Source organism: Pecten maximus, chromosome 12, assembly GCF_902652985.1.
Source record: "Pecten maximus chromosome 12, xPecMax1.1, whole genome shotgun sequence".
NCBI classification, from domain to species: Eukaryota; Metazoa; Mollusca; class Bivalvia; order Pectinida; family Pectinidae; genus Pecten; species Pecten maximus.
Genome location: NC_047026.1, coordinates 249,250 through 269,942, shown reverse-complemented (window position 1 = coordinate 269,942; position 20,693 = coordinate 249,250). Strand labels below are relative to the sequence as shown.

The following is a 20,693-nucleotide window of genomic DNA, read 5'->3' as shown; positions in this document are numbered from 1 at the left end:
ATGTTAGAAATGGGATCTTTCATTTTCATATTTTTGGCGATGACCTTTATGACACGTCTATTTTACGTTCTCATTAGATATACCCACACGGAAATGTTATATTCAGCCTAATGGAAGTACAACAGGATCGTTTGATCGCCTGGTAAAGGATAAATGTTATGTTTTGACGACAACATTCTCCCAACGTCAACTACCTGCAGTGGGCGGAGATTACTCTTTACTCATTGGTCAATTTTGTTGTTGACGTCAGAATCACGAGACATTTCCCGTACTTTCCACAGAACCAAAACAAACTCCATGTTGGATTGCAACTGATGTAAACATTGAGGATTTTTTCCGTGATTTAGGGACATTTTTCAAAGTGAAGAAGTGGATACTTGGGATAATATCGCTAGGGAAGAGGCAGGGAAGGCAATCGTGTCCGTTTCAGAAAGGTAAGTAGATCACGAACATCACAAACTGACTCAAATTATTTCGAGCTATTGTGTAACTTTTTTTTCTGTTGACTGTGTATTGATCAGGGAAAAACATTGATATGGCCGTTGGAGGATACTTGAACTGGAAAAAATGATTCTTATATCTTTATCCTTGACGAATCTTATGTTTTTCAAAGTTGTTGGTTTGCAAATTCAGCAGATCATATTGGGTCAAAGTGAGCTTACTGCATATCATGACCTCTTGACCTTTTGTGGTTGAGTTTGTTTACGTCGGAGGGACGGGTCGTTGGTAGCCCCGGGGTAAAAGACATTGTTTATTTTTAGCATTAATTGTCTCATTAAGTGACAATAAATCTGTGACATACGTAAGCAGTGTCGTAGTGAGCGATGTGTGGCGATACCATCTGTCAGTGAATGGGTCTGTGAGGTAGATATGGGATTGGCACCACTGAAACTCAGATGACTAAGGTTCCCGTACAAACGTTGTGACTAAGGGTGCGGTACACGCCGCCATGGGGATTACTTTAATACATTGTTAACCGTATTATTTTAGTTTTCAACGAACCTCGTGGTTTAAGTTTGGGGTTTTCCCCCAGTGATAAAAAAATCAGTGTAGTAAGACCAATGGTGGCCAGGTCAAATCGTGCTGAGTATTTCCCAGTTTTGTGTAGTCTTATGGATAAAAAGTCCAAGAGTCCAGGAAAATCTCCATGGGACGGATTTAATCTATCTCAGTGGAGTTTACTTCGGAGATGGAATACTTTACCACTGTACCAGAGAGGGTAAGACAGCAGATCTCTTTTCAAGGATCCCGTATATATTAACCACAGATTTAGTGTAAAATAGTTACAAAAAGTATTTGATAGATCAGAAAATATCATTGTAATGATTTCATGTGTTTCTGATAGTTCTATGTACAAATATAGCTTTCATCATATGGTATTGTATTAAATATATGGCTTATTATTGATAGATATTAATCTTGTACCTCAAATTAATGACACTTTCTATATATATAACTTCTAGGTATAGTCGAATGAAATATTCAATGACCTAACTAAATATTCATTTTTAGATCACTGTCTGGAAGTTAAATTGATTTAAAGAAATATGAAAAAAAGAGATTCGGTTGAATGTCAGAATTTGTTTTTTAATTCGCACTCAGAACTTATTTTAGCATTAATGTATATAATATTAACAGGGAAGAGGATGGTTTATATAGATAGATCTTACTCATAGGTGTATTCAGAGTTCCTGGTCTAACCAATCAAATGGCATGTACTTTTTCTGAGAAACTTGATTATATTTGGCTGTAAATTCTGAATTCATGCATCATGCAGTTCATTCTTTCAAAATTACATGTTGGATGCATATGTAATCGATATTGCAGTTTCCATTTTAGGTTTATTTTTAGTTATTTGTATATTCTACTATTTTATGGGGTTTTTTTCAATCTAAAAGGGAAGAGTTTATTCTGGACTTAAATTTATACATATTACCAGGAAGTTGGAATTCTGGAGAGAATGGAAAATTGATACATACTACATTGTATTTCATAAAATTTCAAAAATGCTTTGTTTATAAAACTTTGCATAGAACAATTGTATATATTGATGTACACTGTATACGATGTAACTTGATCGATTAAACCTAAAACATTTATTTTGTTAAACTGATTATGATCAATGCACCATGTACCAACTCAATCAGTGTTATGTGGAAAAAAAATTGTAGACACATTGACCACATATAGCTATTTAAATATTATGATTCAGATTATTATTATGGTTGATCCAGAATTAACTGGCATTAAAGCTGCTGCTTTTGTTATAGATATATAACATATCACACCAATCATAACCACACATAGCTAGCTGCCTGATGCAATATTGTAGTGACTGATAGATTTATATAAGAGTTACTCCCCTTGGAATTGACCGACTTCTAAACAGCACACGTGCAATGGCGTGTAAGGTCAGTGTCAATTCTGCTTTTGTGATCATGTTGACAACATATTCAGTAGAGATAAAAAAAACTATCATAGTTTGTCTTGATTGGTATTATATGATGAGAATAATAATAAAAAAGGTACATATATACATGTTTTTATATAAAAACTTGGAATTTCTCCTTTGGATGGGGTCATGAAACCTAGCTGGTTAGAATGACATTGTTTATGCATGAACGAATTGGTCACACATGAACGAATATTGGTTATAGTTTTTCAAAAAATCAAGTTGTCCATTGCCCAAATAGGGTATTTTTTGTGCAACTTTTTTTCTTTTTTTTTCTTTTTTTTTATCCGACATGTTTTTGATTTCATGCATTTTTATTTTTCAATATTGTGTTTGACAGTATTACAGATGTATATAGTTTATATTTCAGTATTATGTTTGACAGTATTACAGATGTATGGTTTATATTTCAATGTTGTGTTTGACAGTATTACAGATGTATATAGTTTATATTTCAGTATTGTGTTTGACAGTATTACAGATGTATATAGTTTATATTTCAGTATTATGTTTGACAGTATTACAGATGTACATGTATATGGTTTATATTTCAGTATTGTGTTTGACAGTATTACAGATGTATATGGTTTATATTTCAGTATTGTGTTTGACAGTATTACAGATGTATATAGTTTATATTTCAGAATTATGCTTGACAGTATTACAGATGTATATGGTTTATATTTCAGTATTATGTTTGACAGTATTACAGATGTATATAGTTTATATTTCAGTATTGTGTTTGACAGTATTACAGATGTATGGTTTATATTTCAATATTGTGTTTGACAGTATTACAGATGTATATAGTTTATATTTCAGTATTGTGTGTGACAGTATTACAGATGTATATATAGTTTATATTTCAGTATTGTGTTCGACAGTATTACAGATGTATATAGTTTATATTTCAGTATTGTGTTTGACAGTATTACAGATGTATATAGTTTATAGTTTATATTTCAATATTGTGTTTGACAGTATTACAGATGTATATAGTTTATATTTCAATATTATGTGTGACAGTATTACAGATGTATATAGTTTATATTTCAGTATTAATATTATGTGTGACAGTATTACGTACCATGAGTTGTAAACTTTTTGTTGCTGTAAGACTGATGATAAGATAATCTAAGCAAGTTGATATACTTTGGGAAATACGTATACAGATCACACCATTGCAAATTTCCGGTAATGACTTTAAACTTTATTATTAACATGTAAATTATATAATACCTGTTGCTAAAAGGTTTGTCTGATGTAGCTATAGTTTGCTTGTCTGATGATCACAGCTATGAACTGGGCTCTTTTAGACAGTCTACGTCAGTGTTGTACATAATTATGCAAATTTCTTGTTCCTGTTTCATCCCATGCCAGTGTTGGGTGTGGTTATATTATATTAGATAAACAGATAAAGGTACAAAGTCAATATTTATAGAATTTTAATGATATAAATGTAATCATTAATCTGTTGGCTAATTGTAGAACATGAAGAAGTAATCAGTGTAAATCCACATACATTCTATGTTGGCTTGTCTACTTGTGTTTGGTGTATATATATATGTACACATGTAATCAAATGTGCTTCAAAATCTGTCCCAAAGTCTTTTTTTTTTTTGTATTTTGTTTTGAATGATCAAATGTTTGATATATCTCCCTACTCAGATAGTTGGTGTACAGATAATAGGATGTACATACAATTCCAGACGAAGGCATTGTATATTTAATGAAATCAAGAAAGCAAAGGTTGAATTTGGTAAATGTATAGATGAATCAGGAGCTCTCTATATAGTCTGATTATTGTAAGCACGGTTCTGAGTTTCTCTAACCATTCATTTGTTTTAGCTAGTTTATACTCTGTATGGTGCCAACAAGATGAATATGTCAGGGTGTATGGTGCCAACATGATAAATATGTCATAGGGTGTATGGTGCCAACATGATAAATATGTCATAGGGTGTATGGTGCCAACATGATAAATATGTCATACAGTGTATGGTGCCAACATGATGAATATGTCAGGGTGTATGGTCCCAACATGATGAATATGTCAGGGTGTATGGTCCCAACATGATAAATATGTCAGGGTGTATGGTGCCAACATGATAAATGTGTCAGGGTGTATGGTGCCAACATGATGAATATGTCAGGGTGTATGGTCCCAACATGATAAATATGTCATAGGGTGTATGGTGCCAACATGATAAATATGTCATAGGGTGTATGGTGCCAACATGATAAATATGTCATACAGTGTATGGTGCCAACATGATAAATATGTCATATGGTGTATGGTGCCAACATGATAAATATGTCAGGGTGTATGGTGCCAACATGATAAATATGTCATATGGTGTATGGTGCCAACATGATAAATATGTCAGGGTGTATGGTGCCAACATGATAAATATGTCATAGGGTGTATGGTGCCAACATGATAAATATGTCATACGGTGTATGGTGCCAACATGATAAATATGTCATACGGTGTATGGAGCCAACATGATAAATATGTCATAGGGTGTATGGTGCCAACATGATAAATATGTCATAGGGTGTATGGTCCCAACATGATAAATATGTCATACGGTGTATGGTCCCAACATGATAAATATGTCAGGGTGTATGGTCCCAACATGATAAATATGTCATAGGGTGTATGGTGCCAACATGATAAATATGTCATACGGTGTATGGTGCCAACATGATAAATATGTCATACGGTGTATGGAGCCAACATGATAAATATGTCATAGGGTGTATGGTGCCAACATGATAAATATGTCATAGGGTGTATGGTGCCAACATAAATATGTCATAGGGTGTATGGTGCCAACATGATAAATATGTCATACGGTGTATGGTCCCAACATGATAAATATGTCATACGGTGTATGGTGCCAACATGATAAATATATCATACGGTGTATGGTGCCAACATGATAAATATGTCAGGGTGTATGGTGCCAACATGATAAATATGTCAGGGTGTATGGTCCCAACATGATAAATATGTCAGGGTGTATGGTGCCAACATGATAAATATTCATAGGGTGTATGGTGCCAACATAAATATGTCATAGGGTGTATGGTGCCAACATGATAAATATGTCATACGGTGTATGGTCCCAACATGATAAATATGTCATAGGGTGTATGGTGCCAACAATATAAATATGTCATACGGTGTATGGTGCCAACATGATAAATATGTCATACGGTGTATGGTGCCAACATGATAAATATGTCAGGGTGTATGGTCCCAACATGATAAATATGTCATAGGGTGTATGGTCCCAACATGATAAATATGTCAGGGTGTATGGTCCCAACATGATAAATATGTCAGGGTGTATGGTGCCAACATGATAAATATGTCAGGGTGTATGGTGCCAACATGATAAATATGTCATAGGGTGTATGGTGCCAACATGATAAATATGTCATAGGGTGTATGGTGCCAACATAAATATGTCATAGGGTGTATGGTGCCAACATGATAAATATGTCATAGAGTGTATGGTGCCAACATGATAAATATGTCAGGGTGTATGGTCCCAACATGATAAATATGTCATACGGTGTATGGTGCCAACATGATAAATATGTCGTAGGGTGTATGGTGCCAACATGATAAATATGTCATAGGGTGTATGGTCCCAACATGATAAATATATCATAGGGTGTATATGGTCCCAACATGATAAATATGTCATATGGTGTATGGTCCCAACATGATGTAGGTCCCAGGTTTATGGCCCCAACACTGGACACACATTTAAGCAATAAACTGCCTAGATGCGGCAGACCTACTGGTATAACTGCCACATGTGTCACAGACAAACTTAATGGTGCGCGCTAGCGCACCATGATTGTTTGTCTGTGACACATGTGGCAGTTATACCAGTAGGTCTGCCGCATCTAGGCAGTTTATCGCTTATATTTACGTTCTATTAATGAATCGCAAAAATAGAAAAATATGAAAAAAATCTTCCAAAATTCAAATTTCCCGCTTTGTACCGTCAGGTCAGGTGAATATCTAGAACAGCGCACAAGTAACAGCTGACGTCACGCGCAATTTCCTACACTATTTGAAAAGACGAAACAACGCTATCTTTTTACATTCATTTGTTTTAATACTTAGAACATATTTAATTCAATATGACTTTACAATGTATGGCGGCCATCTTTGTTTACATTTTTTGCAAGTGAGATATTCATACGCCCTCAGGGCAACTTCAGTTATACTCTCATAGCTGAAGCTGCTTTTGGTAGGGATTTACTAGTAATATATAAGGGCATTGCCACACCAAATGTAAATATACTGATATATATACCACACATATACATTGAGCAGGCCTCAAATAGTTTGAACATGTACAGAAAGACTGAAAATGTGTCTAAATGGGAAATAATTTGTACCATATATACAATGTACATACAGTTATATGATGTCACTGGCATTTTAATATCACTGATCATGGAAATCAAGTCTACAAGACAAATTGTTTCAGGGGTCTATAGATTATATGGATTTTTACACATTATGAAATATAGTCTATAAACACTTTATAATTCCTATTTAGGAATGTATTTTAGAAGCTCACATTAAAATGATCTATTAAGAGTTGAACAAACATGGTTATTGACCATGGTCGATCTAATTCATTAATGGTTTCACTTGCTTTATCATTCTACATCATGGGCCCCGTTGTTCAAAAGGTGATTAGCTTATTAATTAATCACTTAATAATTAGTGAAAATCTCATTTCTCCTTTACTTCAAAATGCGTGTTTATATTTCCAAAATAGGCAGTCATGAAGGAACTAACGAGTACAATATATGGTTTGGGAAAATTTAGTTAGTTAGTTTTTCCAGAAATGTTTCATTGATGAAGAATTTAAGATTGTTGTTTAAATGTAAACACCGGTAGCCTAATTATTACCTTTTGAACAACTGGCCCCTGACATATAGTCATCATATTTAAACTGTGTAGATTAATTCATACTGGTGATTTAATTTGTGGACCTTGTACATGTGCTCTATATATCATTAATATCAGAAGGTCACTTCCAAAAGATCCAAATTGTTTAGGAGGAAGAAAAAAATGTCCTGCTTTGCAATAGTAACTCCTAGAGTTATAAAATCTAAAGACATGATATTTGATATATTGCTCTTTCTTTTTATAAAAGTGAAAGTATGAAAATTACAAAACAACCTAATTAGATCTGACAACATGGTATTGACTGAATAGTGGAAATATTTGGATAACGTCAAAACTAAATGAAATTTTGCCACATTGTGTATTTAACACTACACAGTTCTTTTTTTCAAATAGTTTGCTGCTGAAGTGATGAAAATTATCACAGTAGTATATCACCCCGCCAGTGCCATAAATATAATTGTAAAAGTTTGATGGTAGTTTAAGTCTAAATCTAATAATTACACGTTTTCAAAAAAGAAAAATTCTAGCAATTCAAATGAAAAAAAAAGATAATTTCTAAGAAACAAAAGGTCATAAGTGTAAATTTGTCCATTTATAAGTGTACCCATTTTTCAGAATCAGAAGCTAGTCCTAAGTGTATTAGAAAGTTATAGTAAATCAATTCCTGGTATATTTTTTAAAATAACTTTGTCGTTTTTTCAATCAAATGGCTTGAAATTTTGACAGAATATGTATATCATATATCTATATCGAAATTGGAAATACAAGATTTTGGTCATAGTGTCCTTCTGATACTATAATAATGTTATAACAGAGATTAGAGATTAAGTTACGTATATGATTTTGATCTGTGACCTTGACCTTATATAGATATATAAGTCTCTGGGAACAAATGAAATCCTACATAACAAAAAGCTTAGTTGAGTTAATCACTGCGCCATTGTCAATGAATTTCTTTGCTGTTTTCCTGATTAATATTGTTTTAGTCAATCTAGTCACATAAATGAGTACCAGTTTGATGGGAAGTAATCTAATTATGAATCTATAGAGCGCTAGCTTTGCCAGAGAGCCAAATACTTACATGTATATTTATTTATTCGAACAGTGCACCACAGCAGGAAGCATCTCTGCCTCAATCAAAGATATACCAGTCGTTAGGAAACCTTGGCCCTTTGCAGCGCCCTCCAATTAGCTGGGCCAGGCAACAGGGCATTCTGTCATCCCAACTGCCCCTACCGACGCGGCAGATGACTGTTGGACCTATGCAGGCCAGAAGCAGGGTTAGTATTTACATATATATAGTGTGTGTTTTAAATATGAAGACAGGTTATTATATAAATAGAGGGCATAAGTACAACATATGACAGCTTGATATCCTTACGGTTGTTTAATGTACCTGTTCAAAATGCTAATAATGAGTAAAAATATTGATTTAAAAAGTGTTATTTTCGCAGTATTGATATGGATTACTCTTGAATATTGTAGATAAATTTGAATTTTGAGATAAAAAATAAACAGAAGTTGCCATCTCAAAGGTTTACAGGAAAACTAGATATATTTCACATTATCATCTTTATTACAGCCAGAACAAAGAAAAATGGATTCCAGTTTCTATGGTGACAACCTGCCCTCTAGTCAGACACTTGGTGAACACTCCCTCGCAGGAGGTGAGCTTGGCTCATTTGATGCTTCAATTTTTGCATCCAGTCCTAATTCTTTGTACATGTATGAACAGGAGAAAGCAGATATGCAGAGCTCACTCAATGTACCCAACTGTACGAATGCCAACAATATGTTTTTCTCCGATGACTTTGATCTAGAGGATACATATGAAACCTCCCAGGATATTCCTCTTGTGTGTGATAATTTGTTAGTAAAAGGGACACCTGCTACCTCACAAGACTCTGAAGGACAGAACAAAAATCTACAGTCACAGCTTAGTAAGTGTGACGATGTGTTCGAGGATCCAACATTGGCAGAGTTGAACTTTCAGCCATTGTTGGATGATATTGTGAATCTCGCACCAAATTGTACCTCATCTGAGGTTAGAGGTCAAAGTTCAACATCAACAATGCAAAAATCTTTGACAGAGGACTTTTTGAAAAGTTGGGCATCAATGAGAAGTCATTCAGAAAAGACAGAACCACAATCAACAGCTTCTGGTACACTGTCATCTGCTTGGGCGCCGGTCGGAATGTCTACAGCATCAACTATTGCATGGCCAATCGGAGGAATGTCGTCACCATCGACAACAGACACCTACTTAAACAGACGAACACTCTCCACTTCAAGCATGAGCAATAAACCCAGTGTGCCAATAAGGCAAATATCTGAAACAGTGTCCAGTTCAACAGACATGAAAAGTGAGTTAGCTCCCCTGTCCAATATTCGTACCACAGGTGGTGTTTGTGGGGACAAGTGTAGTAACCAAGTGTTAAAAGCATTGATAGGAAACAAGAGAGGTCAATCTCCTCCACATATTTCTTCGATCACTCCCTCCACATCTGCGCTTGGCAAAAGGCGAAGTCCCCTGTCTGAGACATTTGACCCCAGTGACGTAGACCAAAAATGGGAGGAAATACGACAGTTCATTCATGATGATGAGTGTAACCTTCCTACACGGTCCAAAATAAAGAGAGAGAGTATTGGTGAGTCAAGCAGCTAACAAATTGTTTTATATTATATGACTAGTGTTGAATTCTTTATATATTGTGAAGTAATTCCATGGCTTTGAGAAATGACCATTGAATTTTTACCTTAGTATACGTAAATGATCAAATTTTTTCTCAACAAATTTCAAACAAAAGAAGGATCTGTTTTCATCCAGACTTGAGTGTTTTTATATGAAAAATTTATTATCTGATACTGCATTGAATGTAGGCATATAATATATATATGAATATAGGTAAAATATAAGTGTATAATTGTTTTCAGACTCCGTTGGATCGATGGCCTCAGTAGATGATGGAGACAGTGACTTAGGAAGCAGTAGTGAGGATGAGGATTGGAATGATTCAGATTCAGGTAAAACATTACAGTGGTTCCTGTCAACTGTCAACCACTAACTAACCCAGTACACCTGTACACACTGGTAACCCAGTACAGACCTGTACACAGTAACCCAGTACAGACCTGTACACACTGGTAACCCAGTACAGACCTGTACACAGTGGTAACCCAGTACAGACCTGTACACAGTAACCCAGTACAGACCTGTACACAGTAACCCAGTACACCTGTACACAGTGGTAACCCAGTACAGACCTGTACACAGTAACCCAGTACAGACCTGTACACACTGGTAACCCAGTACAGACCTGTACACAGTGGTAACCCAGTACACCTGTACACACTGGTAACCCAGTACAGACCTGTACACAGTAACCCAGTACAGACCTGTACACAGTGGTAACCCAGTACAGACCTGTACACAGTGGTAACCCAGTACAGACCTGTACACAGTAACCCAGTACAGACCTGTACACAGTAACCCAGTACAGACCTGTACACAGTGGTAACCCAGTACACCTGTACACACTGGTAACCCAGTACAGACCTGTACACACTGGTAACCCAGTACAGACCTGTACACACTGGTAACCCAGTACAGACCTGTACACACTGGTAACCCAGTACAGACCTGTACACAGTGGTAACCCAGTACAGACCTGTACACACTGGTAACCCAGTACAGACCTGTACACACTGGTAACCCAGTACAGACCTGTACACAGTAACCCAGTACAGACCAGTACACAGTAACCCAGTACAGACCTGTACACAGTAACCCAGTACAGACCTGTACACAGTAACCCAGTAAAGACCTGTACACACTGGTAACCCAGTACAGACCTATACACAGTAACCCAGTACAGACCTGTACAGAGTAACCCAGTACAGACCTGTACACACTGGTAACCAAGTACAGACCTGTACACACTGGTAACCCAGTACAGACCTGTACACAGAGGTATCCCAGTACAGACCTGTACATAGTAACTCAGTACAGACCTGTACACAGTAACCCAGTACAGACATGTACACACTGGTAACCCAGTACAGACCTGTACACAGTAACCCAGTTCAGACCTGTACAGTTACCCAGTACAGACCTGTACGCAGTAACCCAGTACAGACCTGTACACAGTAACCCAGTACAGACCTGTACACAGTGGTAACCCAGTACAGACCTGTACACAGTGGTAACCCAGTACAGACCTAGGCCTGTACACAGTAACCCAGTACAGACCTGTACACAGTGGTAACCCAGGACAGATCTGTACACAGTAACCCAGTACAGACCTGTACACAGTAACCCAGTACTGACCTGTACACACTGGTAGCCCAGTACAGACCTGTACACAGTAACCCAGTACTGACCTGTACACAGTAACCCAGTACAGACCTGTACACATGTACAGTAACTCAGTACAGGTCTGTACAAGGTTGTAACCTTAGTGTAGACCTCTTATATTGATAGTAATAATACAACCCTTAGTGTAGACCTCTTATATTGATAGTAATAATCATGTTTCAGATTCAGACAACCAGGATTCATCATGGTCGGCTAAGAAGAAAAAGGATTCCTCAAGTAAGAAAGACCAGTATTTCTGGCAGTACAACATCCAATCAAAGGGGCCAAAAGGCACACGTATGAACTTTGACCTTGAGCCCAAAAACCCTCATGTGTTGCTTGACTTTGAGGATCCTGTGTTTGATGTTGAAAAAGGCAGAAAGCTTGGACTTTGTAAGTCAATACGACATGGGGGAAAGGCTCGCAAGGGCGATGGAAACAATGTGGAGCCGAACCCCAAAAAACTAGGGACAATTGGACTACAGTTGAAAAAGATCAATAAACAGATCAATGCTTTTGCTCCGCTGTGTGATATGCCTGTTTCAACTCGGAACAAGTCAAAGAAGGAGAAAAACAAACTGGCATCAAGGTGAGACCAGAAAGTTCTTCATGGGCTTTTCTCATATTTTCATATACTGGGTATATGAGTTTCTCTTGGACCCTAGTTGTGCATGTTCAATTTTGAGACTCAGGTTTGAACACAATACAATGGTAATTTTGGTCCTAATTATAATATAAGCTGTACATCATGAAATATTAGACCAATCAAATAAACTTTGGCTAATTGATGTTGCTATTCCTCTAAGCATCCTGCATTGAAATATGTAGGATTCCCTTGGTCCCTGGTTGTGTATTGTTGATTTTTAGATTGAGTAAAATGGTCAACATCTTGGGTTTTAACAGTTGAGGTTTGTTATCACTATTTCTCTGAAAGGTCTTAATGAATTTTCTCAGATTTCAAATTTAGAGGAAACAAGGAAAGATGAGGAAAGTTTAGAAAAGTTCAGCCTTAAATAGATTCAATAAAGATCATTTTGTTGTGGGTGCAAAGATTTGTCTAAGCAGAATAAGCTACAAATACGAAAAACCATCTGTGTAAGGGTTAAGTGCTATGCCTTTTTCAGTGGGAAGTTTTCAGGTATTGAGGATCACTTTAGATCACTTTATTGATGTTTTTATTGTTATTTATTGTTGAAAATTGTTACTTCTTCTCAAGTGTAACCTAGTATAAATATATGGGCAGGATAATATATTTTACTAGTTTTACTATACTACATACATGTACCATTGTACACTACATACATGTACCATTGTACACTACATGTACCATTGTATACTACATACATGTACCATTGTATACTACATGTACCATTGTATACTACATACATGTACCATTGTATACTACATACATGTACCATTGTATACTACATACATGTACCATTGTATACTACATGTACCATTGTATACTAGATACATGTACCATTGTATACTACATACATGTACCATTGTATACTACATACATGTACCATTGTATACTACATACATGTACCATTGTATACTACATGTACCATTGTATACTACATACATGTACCATTGTATACTACCTACATGTACCATTGTATACTACATACATGTACCATTGTATACTACCTACATGTACCATTGTATACTACATACATGTACCATTGTATACTACCTACATGTACCATTGTATACTACATACATGTACCATTGTATACTAGTTTTGTAAGTAGCTTACCACTATACATAAATGTTTATGTTTTGTGTGACAGAGCCTGTCGTTTAAAGAAGAAAGCTCAACATGAGGCATACAAGGTGAAGCTTTACGGACTGGAGTTGGAACATAAACAACTGATGACAGTGATGGAGGATATCAAGTCTCGTGTACGTCTCGTCCTCGACAAGAAAGAGGAGGAGGGAAACCTATCCTCCCAGCTCGATACCCTCATCAAAAAACACCTCAGTAAGTTATATATAGGAGTCACCGGTACGTAACCAGGACTGTTCAGTAAGTTATATATAGGAGTCACCGGTACGTAACCGGGACTGTACAGTAAGTTATATATAGGAGTCACCGGTACGTAACCGGGACTGTTCAGTAAGTTATATATAGGAGTCACCGGTACGTAACCAGGACTGTACAGTAAGTTATATATAGGAGTCACCGGTACGTAACCAGGACTGTTCAGTAAGTTATATATAGGAGTCACCGGTACGTAACCAGGGCTGTTCAGTAAGTTATATATAGGAGTCACCAGTACGTAACCAGGGGCTGTTCAGTAAGTTATATATAGGAGTCACCGGTACGTAACCAGGACTGTTCAGTAAGTTATATATAGGCGTCACCGGTACGTAACCAGGACTGTACGGTAAGTTATATATAGGAATCACCGGTACGTAACCAGGACTGTTCAGTAAGTTATATATAGGAGTCACCGGTACGTAACCGGGACTGTACAGTAAGTTATATATAGGAGTCACCGGTACGTAACCAGGGCTGTACAGTAAGTTATATATAGGAGTCACCAGTACGTAACCAGGGCTGTTCAGTAAGTTATATATAGGAGTCACCGGTACGTAACCGGGGCTGTACAGTAAGTTATATATAGGAGTCACCGGTACGTAACCGAGACTGTTCAGTAAGTTATATATAGGAGTCACCAGTACGTAACCAGGACTGTTCAGTAAGTTATATATAGGAGTCACCGGTACGTAACCGGGACTGTTCAGTAAGTTATATATAGGAGTCACCGGTACGTAACCAGGACTGTTCAGTAAGTTATATATAGGAGTCACCGGTACGTAACCAGGGCTGTACAGTAAGTTATATATAGGAGTCACCGGTACGTAACCGAGACTGTACAGTAAGTTATATATAGGAGTCACCGGTACGTAACCGGGGCTGTACAGTAAGTTATATATAGGAGTCACCGGTACGTAACCGGGACTGTTCAGTAAGTTATATATAGGAGTCACCGGTACGTAACCAGGACTGTACAGTAAGTTATATATAGGAGTCACCGGTGCGTAACCGGGACTGTACAGTAAGTTATATATAGGAGTCACCGGTACGTAACCGGGACTGTTCAGTAAGTTATATATAGGAGTCACCGGTACGTAACCAGGGCTGTACAGTAAGTCATATATGTAGGATAAAAATAATCATTGTTACAAGTATAACATGTAATACAGAATGATATCTATGATTGTAGTATGTGGTTACGATATCTATGATTGTAGTATGTGGTTACGATATCTATGATTGTAGTATGTGGTTACGATATCTTAATCAAATGTTAAACATGAACAAATGAGAATAAAAACTACGTGCTGTTGTATTTACTTATCAAACTTAATTGATTTTTCAGCTGTTATGGTAGCAGGACATACCACAGACTTTGTCAATAAGGTCATCAAGAAGGTTGAGGATGGAGATCCCACCGGTGGCCTGGGAACCTGATCACCACATTACAGGCCGGAGCTGATTCTACACACAGACATCCATACAAGTGTTCATAATACATATGAGTGATGCAATACAGTGATTATTTGACTTGTCAGTGATCAAGGTTCTCATGTCGATCCTACAATCCTATGACGATGTCATCCCACATGGAACATTGTCCTCCACAATGATTAAGGATTTGTTGAAGACAGGATGTGGCTAAGAAACATCAGCATTTCATTATTTAACACATTTTAAATCTTGATATCTTGATTTTTAGCACCATGTAATAAAAATAATCCACCAAATGTAAATATCATTTGAGTAATAATTCATTTGGTATATTTTGTGACTATCATACAAGTAAACTGCAGTACCATCCAGATATAATACTGATCCCGGTATATACCTGGGCGGTATTACTGATCCCGGTATGTACCTGGGCGGTATTACTGATCCCGGTACATACCTGGGCGGTATTACTGATCCCGGTACATACCTGGGCGGTATTACTGATCCCGGTACATACCTGGGCGGTATTACTGATCCCGGTACATACCTGGGCGGTATTACTGATCCCGGTACATACCTGGGCGGTATTACTGATCCCGGTACATACCTGGGCGGTATTACTGATCCCGGTACATACCTGGGCGGTATTACTGATCCCGGTATATACCTGTACCTGGGCGGTATTACTGATCCCGATATATACCTGGGCGGTATTACTGATCCCGGTATATACCTGTACCTGGGCGGTATTACTGATCCCGGTATATACCTGGGCGGTATTACTGATCCCGGTATATACCTGGGCGGTATTACTGATCCCGGTATATACCTGGACGGTATTACTGATCCCGGTATATACCTGGGCGGTATTACTGATCCCGGTATATACCTGGACGGTATTACTGATCCCGGTATATACCTGGGCGGTATTACTGATCCCGGTATATACCTGTACCTGGGCGGTATTACTGATCCTGGTATATACCTGGGCGGTATTACTGATCCTGGTATATACCTATACCTGGGCGGTATTACTGATCCCGGTATATACCTGGGCGGTATTACTGATCCCGGTATATACCTGGGCGGTATTACTGATCCCGGTATATACCTGGGCGGTATTGCTGATCCCGGTATATACCTGGGCGGTATTACTGATCCTGGTATATACCTGAGCGGTATTACTGATCCCGGTATATACCTGTACCTGGGCGGTATTACTGATCCCGGTATATACCTGTACCTGGGCGGTATTACTGATCCTGGTATATACCTATACCTGGGCGGTATTACTGATCCCGGTATATACCTGGGCGGTATTACTGATCCCGGTATATACCTGAGCGGTATTACTGATCCCGGTATATACCTGGGCGGTATTACTGATCCCGGTATATACCTGAGCGGTATTACTGATCCCGGTATATACCTATACCTGGGCGGTATTACTGATCCCGGTATATACCTGGGCGGTATTACTGATCCCGGTATATACCTGGGCGGTATTGCTGATCCCGGTATATACCTGGGCGGTATTACTGATCCCGGTATATACCTGGGCGGTAATACTGATCCCGGTATATACCTGTACCTGGTATATACCTGAGTGGTCTTGTGAACATACTTGTACACGGTTTAAGTTGTGTACAAACATATGTGAAAAAAAAATTTACCTGTGTTATGGAATACTTTTCTATGAGACATGTTATGTGAGAGTAACGAGTGTTCATTTCATAAACTGAAGATGTTTGAACGATAAAGCTGATATCTGGATAATTTAAGTTTTAACAATATGACATTGTTTTAATTTCTATGGTATGATCATATACGATGAGCTGTGATAGGTCAGTTGGTTAGAGCGCCAGCCATGACACCTCTGGTAAAGATCTGAGGTGCGTGGTTTGACACTCCCTAACCGTGTCGGTTTGTGTTTCTCGGGAAGCTGAGAAACATGCTGGTCTCTGCTGTCGTAGTTGTGTCCCAGGGCAAGACACCCTAATTGCTCTGGATGGCATTTGACAGGCCTCCTGTATGTTGTTCATTGAGGTAGTCACCAACTACTACAAGGAGAACCTGTCTCAAAATGATCCTGTATATTCACAGGGCGATAGACTCAGCAATCAAACAAATCATATATAACCTGAAAAGGTGAAGATTTCCATAAGAGTTTATAGAAAATTAACTTTATTGTTTATTGTTATTTGAGATAATGAAATATACAGGATTATTATTTTATTTGATGTGATATACTTGAGTTGATGTGATATTGTGATGTTGTTTTGATAAGGCGACACATTTAGGGATCACAGGTAACAAAAACAATGACTTGCTATCCATCATGTTGAAATCAATCAGAATATTTTGTGAGATACATTTTCTAATGAAAAATCTTGCTTCATTTCATTGTTGAAATGTTGTTCAAACTTAATGGTCTAACTTTAAACAAGTTAAATGATTTTTCTGTACCAGATAGTCAGTGCACACCTATAAAATCATTCCAATATAAATCTATGCATACAGATGAAATGATTTGGTGTCCTCTCTCTTCCATTTTATCAATCGTTTGGCAAATTTAAGTTTGATTAGAAGATAATGCTTCCTATAGGATCTGAACTAGACTATATTACTGGATATTTTCACTGAGTTCTACTGTCAAGTATTAACCTTTAAAGTCCTGAGGAAGTATATATATAATGAAATGATATTGTTATTGTTTGATATTGTTAAGTTTTAAAATTCTTAATGTGTAAGTTATATGAGCTAGCATTTAAAACTAAGTTTGTACTACAGTAGTAGGACCAGGGGTTAATTTTTATCATGTCTTTCAACTATCTACTGGCCTCTCATCACATGACTTTCTATATCTATACAACATACAAATAAAAAGCCATTATTAGATTTTAATCTGATGAATATGCGGAGATTCTCAGAACCATTGTTATTAAAAACCATTGCCAGGGATAATGACTATAATTAGTAGTAGATAACTTGAGTATGTGAAGACAGTGGCCACTCTGGACTATATGTATTTTGTATTCATCAGATTTAAATTCACAAATCACCTCTAAACAACATATGTATTTTATAATAAATTGATGCATTACATTTAATGTTTTCCTTTATATTTTTAGCTCACCTGGTCCGAAGGACCAAGGTGAGCTTATGCCATACCGTGGCGTCCGTCGTCCGTCCGTCCGTCCGTCCGTCCGTCAACACAACTGACTTCTTCTTCTGAACCGCTGATCAGAATTCAACCAAATTTGGTAGGAAGTATCCCTACGTAGGAGGGATTCAAATTTATACATATGATAGGGCTGACCCCCAGGGGCCTGAGGGGTGGGGCCAAAAGGGGTCCATTTGGCAATATTGATATAAACGACTTCTTCTCTGGACCTAGGCAATGTATGACATTGATATGTCAATGGTAGCATCACTAGGTGGCTGGGATTCAAATTTATAGAAATGAAAGGGCTGACCCGCAGGGGGCCAGAGGGGCGGGCCAAAAGGGGTTCATTTGGCAATATTGATATTAATGACTTCTTCTCTAGACCTAGGCAATGTATGGCATTGATATTTCAGCAGTAACATCCCTAGGTGGTTGGGATTCAAATTTATACATATGATTGTGCTGACTCCAAAGGGGCCTGGGGGTGGGGCCAAAAGGGGGGTCCATTTGGCAATATTGATATAAGCGACTTCTTCACTGGACCTAAGCAATGTATGACATTGATATTTCAGTGGTAGCATCCCTAGGTGGGAGGGATCTACATGTATACAAATGAAAGGGCTGACCCTCCAGGGGCCTGAGGGGCGGGGCCAAAAGGGGTCCATTTGGCAATATTGACATTAACGACTTCTTCTCTGGACCTGGGTAATGTATGACATTGATATTTCAGTAGTAGCATCCCTAGGTGGCTAGGATTCAAATGTATACATATGATGGGGTTGACCCCCCAGGGGCCTTAGGGGTGGGGCCAAAAGGGGTCCATTTGGCAATATTTAAGATATTAACGACTTCTTCTCTGGACCTAAGTAATGTTTGACATTTATATTTCAGTGGTAACATCTCTAGATGGCTGGGATTTAACTTTATACAAATGATGGGCTGATCCCCCCCCCCCAGGGGCTTCAAGGGCGGGGCAAAAGGGATCAGTTTGACTATATTGCTATAAAGGACTTATTGCTTTTTTTAAACAAGTAAGATCAACAAAGATGAACACAGTCCTGATGTAAAAAATAAACCCAGGGGTCTTTCCCCACCCCCAAGGGACTTAATAGATAACAAGAGGCCCAGGGGCCTTAACGGTCATCTGACTCTAAATTAAAACCCTTATATTATTGTAGTATGCATTCTCTGTAGCAAGTATATAGTGGCACTGTTGGCCATGGTGGCCATGGTGGACATCTTGGATATCTGACCGACCCAATAAATAATAACACTTGGTCTGGACCATCTAAGGATCATTTCTGGTAAGTTAGAGCTGAATCCCACCAGTGGAATTTGAGAAGAAGTTTGAAATAGGTGTTGTTCAGGAAAACCATGATTGCGCAATCATGTTACAAAATGGCCGCCATTGCTGCCATGCCAAAGTTTTTACAAGGCCGAAAAAATAACAACACTTTTTTGGCACTCCTTCCTTAACATCCTCACCAATTTCGAGCTCAATGGCACCAGTGGAACTGGAGAAGAAGTTTAAAATGTGTTTTTTTAAGATGGCGGATATGGCGGCCATCTTGCATTTCAGACCAATCTAAAAAATAACAACACTTGGTCGGGATCATCTCAGGAACATTTCAGGCAATTTCAGCCCAACAGCACTGGTGGAACTTGAGAAGAAGTTTAAAATGTGTTTTTGAAGATGGTGGTTATGGTGGCCATCTTGGATTTCGGACCGACCCGAAAAATAACATCACTTGGTCGGGATCATATCAGGATCATTTCAGGCAATTTTCAGCTCAATAGCACTGGTGGAACCGGAGAAGAAGTTTAAAATGTGTTTTCAAAATGGCGGCTATGGGGGCCATCTTGGATTTCGGAGCGACCCGAAAAATAACAACACTTGGTCGGGATCATATCAGGATCATTTCAGGCAAGTTTCAGCTCAATAGCACTGCTGGAACTTGAGAAAAGTTTAAAATGTGTTTTTCAAGATGGCGCCTATGGCGGCCATCTTGGATTTCGGACCGACCCGAAAAATAACAACACTTGGTCACGATCATATCGGGATCATTTCAGGCAAGTTTCAGCTCAATAGCACTGGTGGAACCTGAGAAGAAGTTTAAAATGTGTTTTCAAAATGGCAGCTATGGCGGCCATCTTGGATTTCGGACCGACCTGAAAAATAACAACACTTGGTCGGGATCATATCAGGATCATTTCAGGCAAGTTTCAGCTCAATAGCACTGGTGGAACTTGAGAAGAAGTTTAAAATGTGTTTTTCAAGATGGCGGCTATGGCGGC

At 37.9% G+C, this 20,693-nt stretch overlaps 1 protein-coding gene across 2 annotated transcripts; it reads left to right on the top strand.

Annotated features, from left to right (window-relative positions):
- Positions 1-218: 218 nt before the first annotated feature.
- LOC117338820 (CREB3 regulatory factor-like) lies at positions 219-18,337 on the top strand. 2 transcript variants are annotated; one of them, XM_033900176.1, is made up of 7 exons: positions 219-434; positions 8,506-8,680; positions 8,983-10,048; positions 10,335-10,424; positions 11,938-12,343; positions 13,548-13,738; positions 15,144-18,337. In XM_033900176.1, the coding sequence occupies exons 2-7, from the start codon at positions 8,648-8,650 to the stop codon at positions 15,233-15,235; spliced, it is 1,878 nt and encodes a 625-aa protein (XP_033756067.1). In that variant the 5' UTR covers positions 219-434; positions 8,506-8,647; the 3' UTR covers positions 15,236-18,337. The 2 variants fall into 2 exon arrangements, with proteins under 2 accessions (XP_033756067.1, XP_033756066.1); XM_033900175.1 differs by lacking the exon at positions 219-434 and adding an exon at positions 778-1,219.
- Positions 18,338-20,693: the final 2,356 nt, after the last annotated feature.

What these genes read in the sequence shown, in the direction of transcription:
- LOC117338820 (XM_033900175.1), top strand. Translation starts at nt 1,062, where the DNA reads ATGGTGGCCAGGTCAAATCGTGCTGAGTATTTCCCAGTTTTGTGTAGT. An exon ending in AATAAAGAGAGAGAGTATTG is followed by an intron (nt 10,049 to 10,334) that starts GTGAGTCAAGCA and finishes AATTGTTTTCAG; the next exon opens with ACTCCGTTGGATCGATGGCC. An exon ending in TTGGAATGATTCAGATTCAG is followed by an intron (nt 10,425 to 11,937) that starts GTAAAACATTAC and finishes ATCATGTTTCAG; the next exon opens with ATTCAGACAACCAGGATTCA.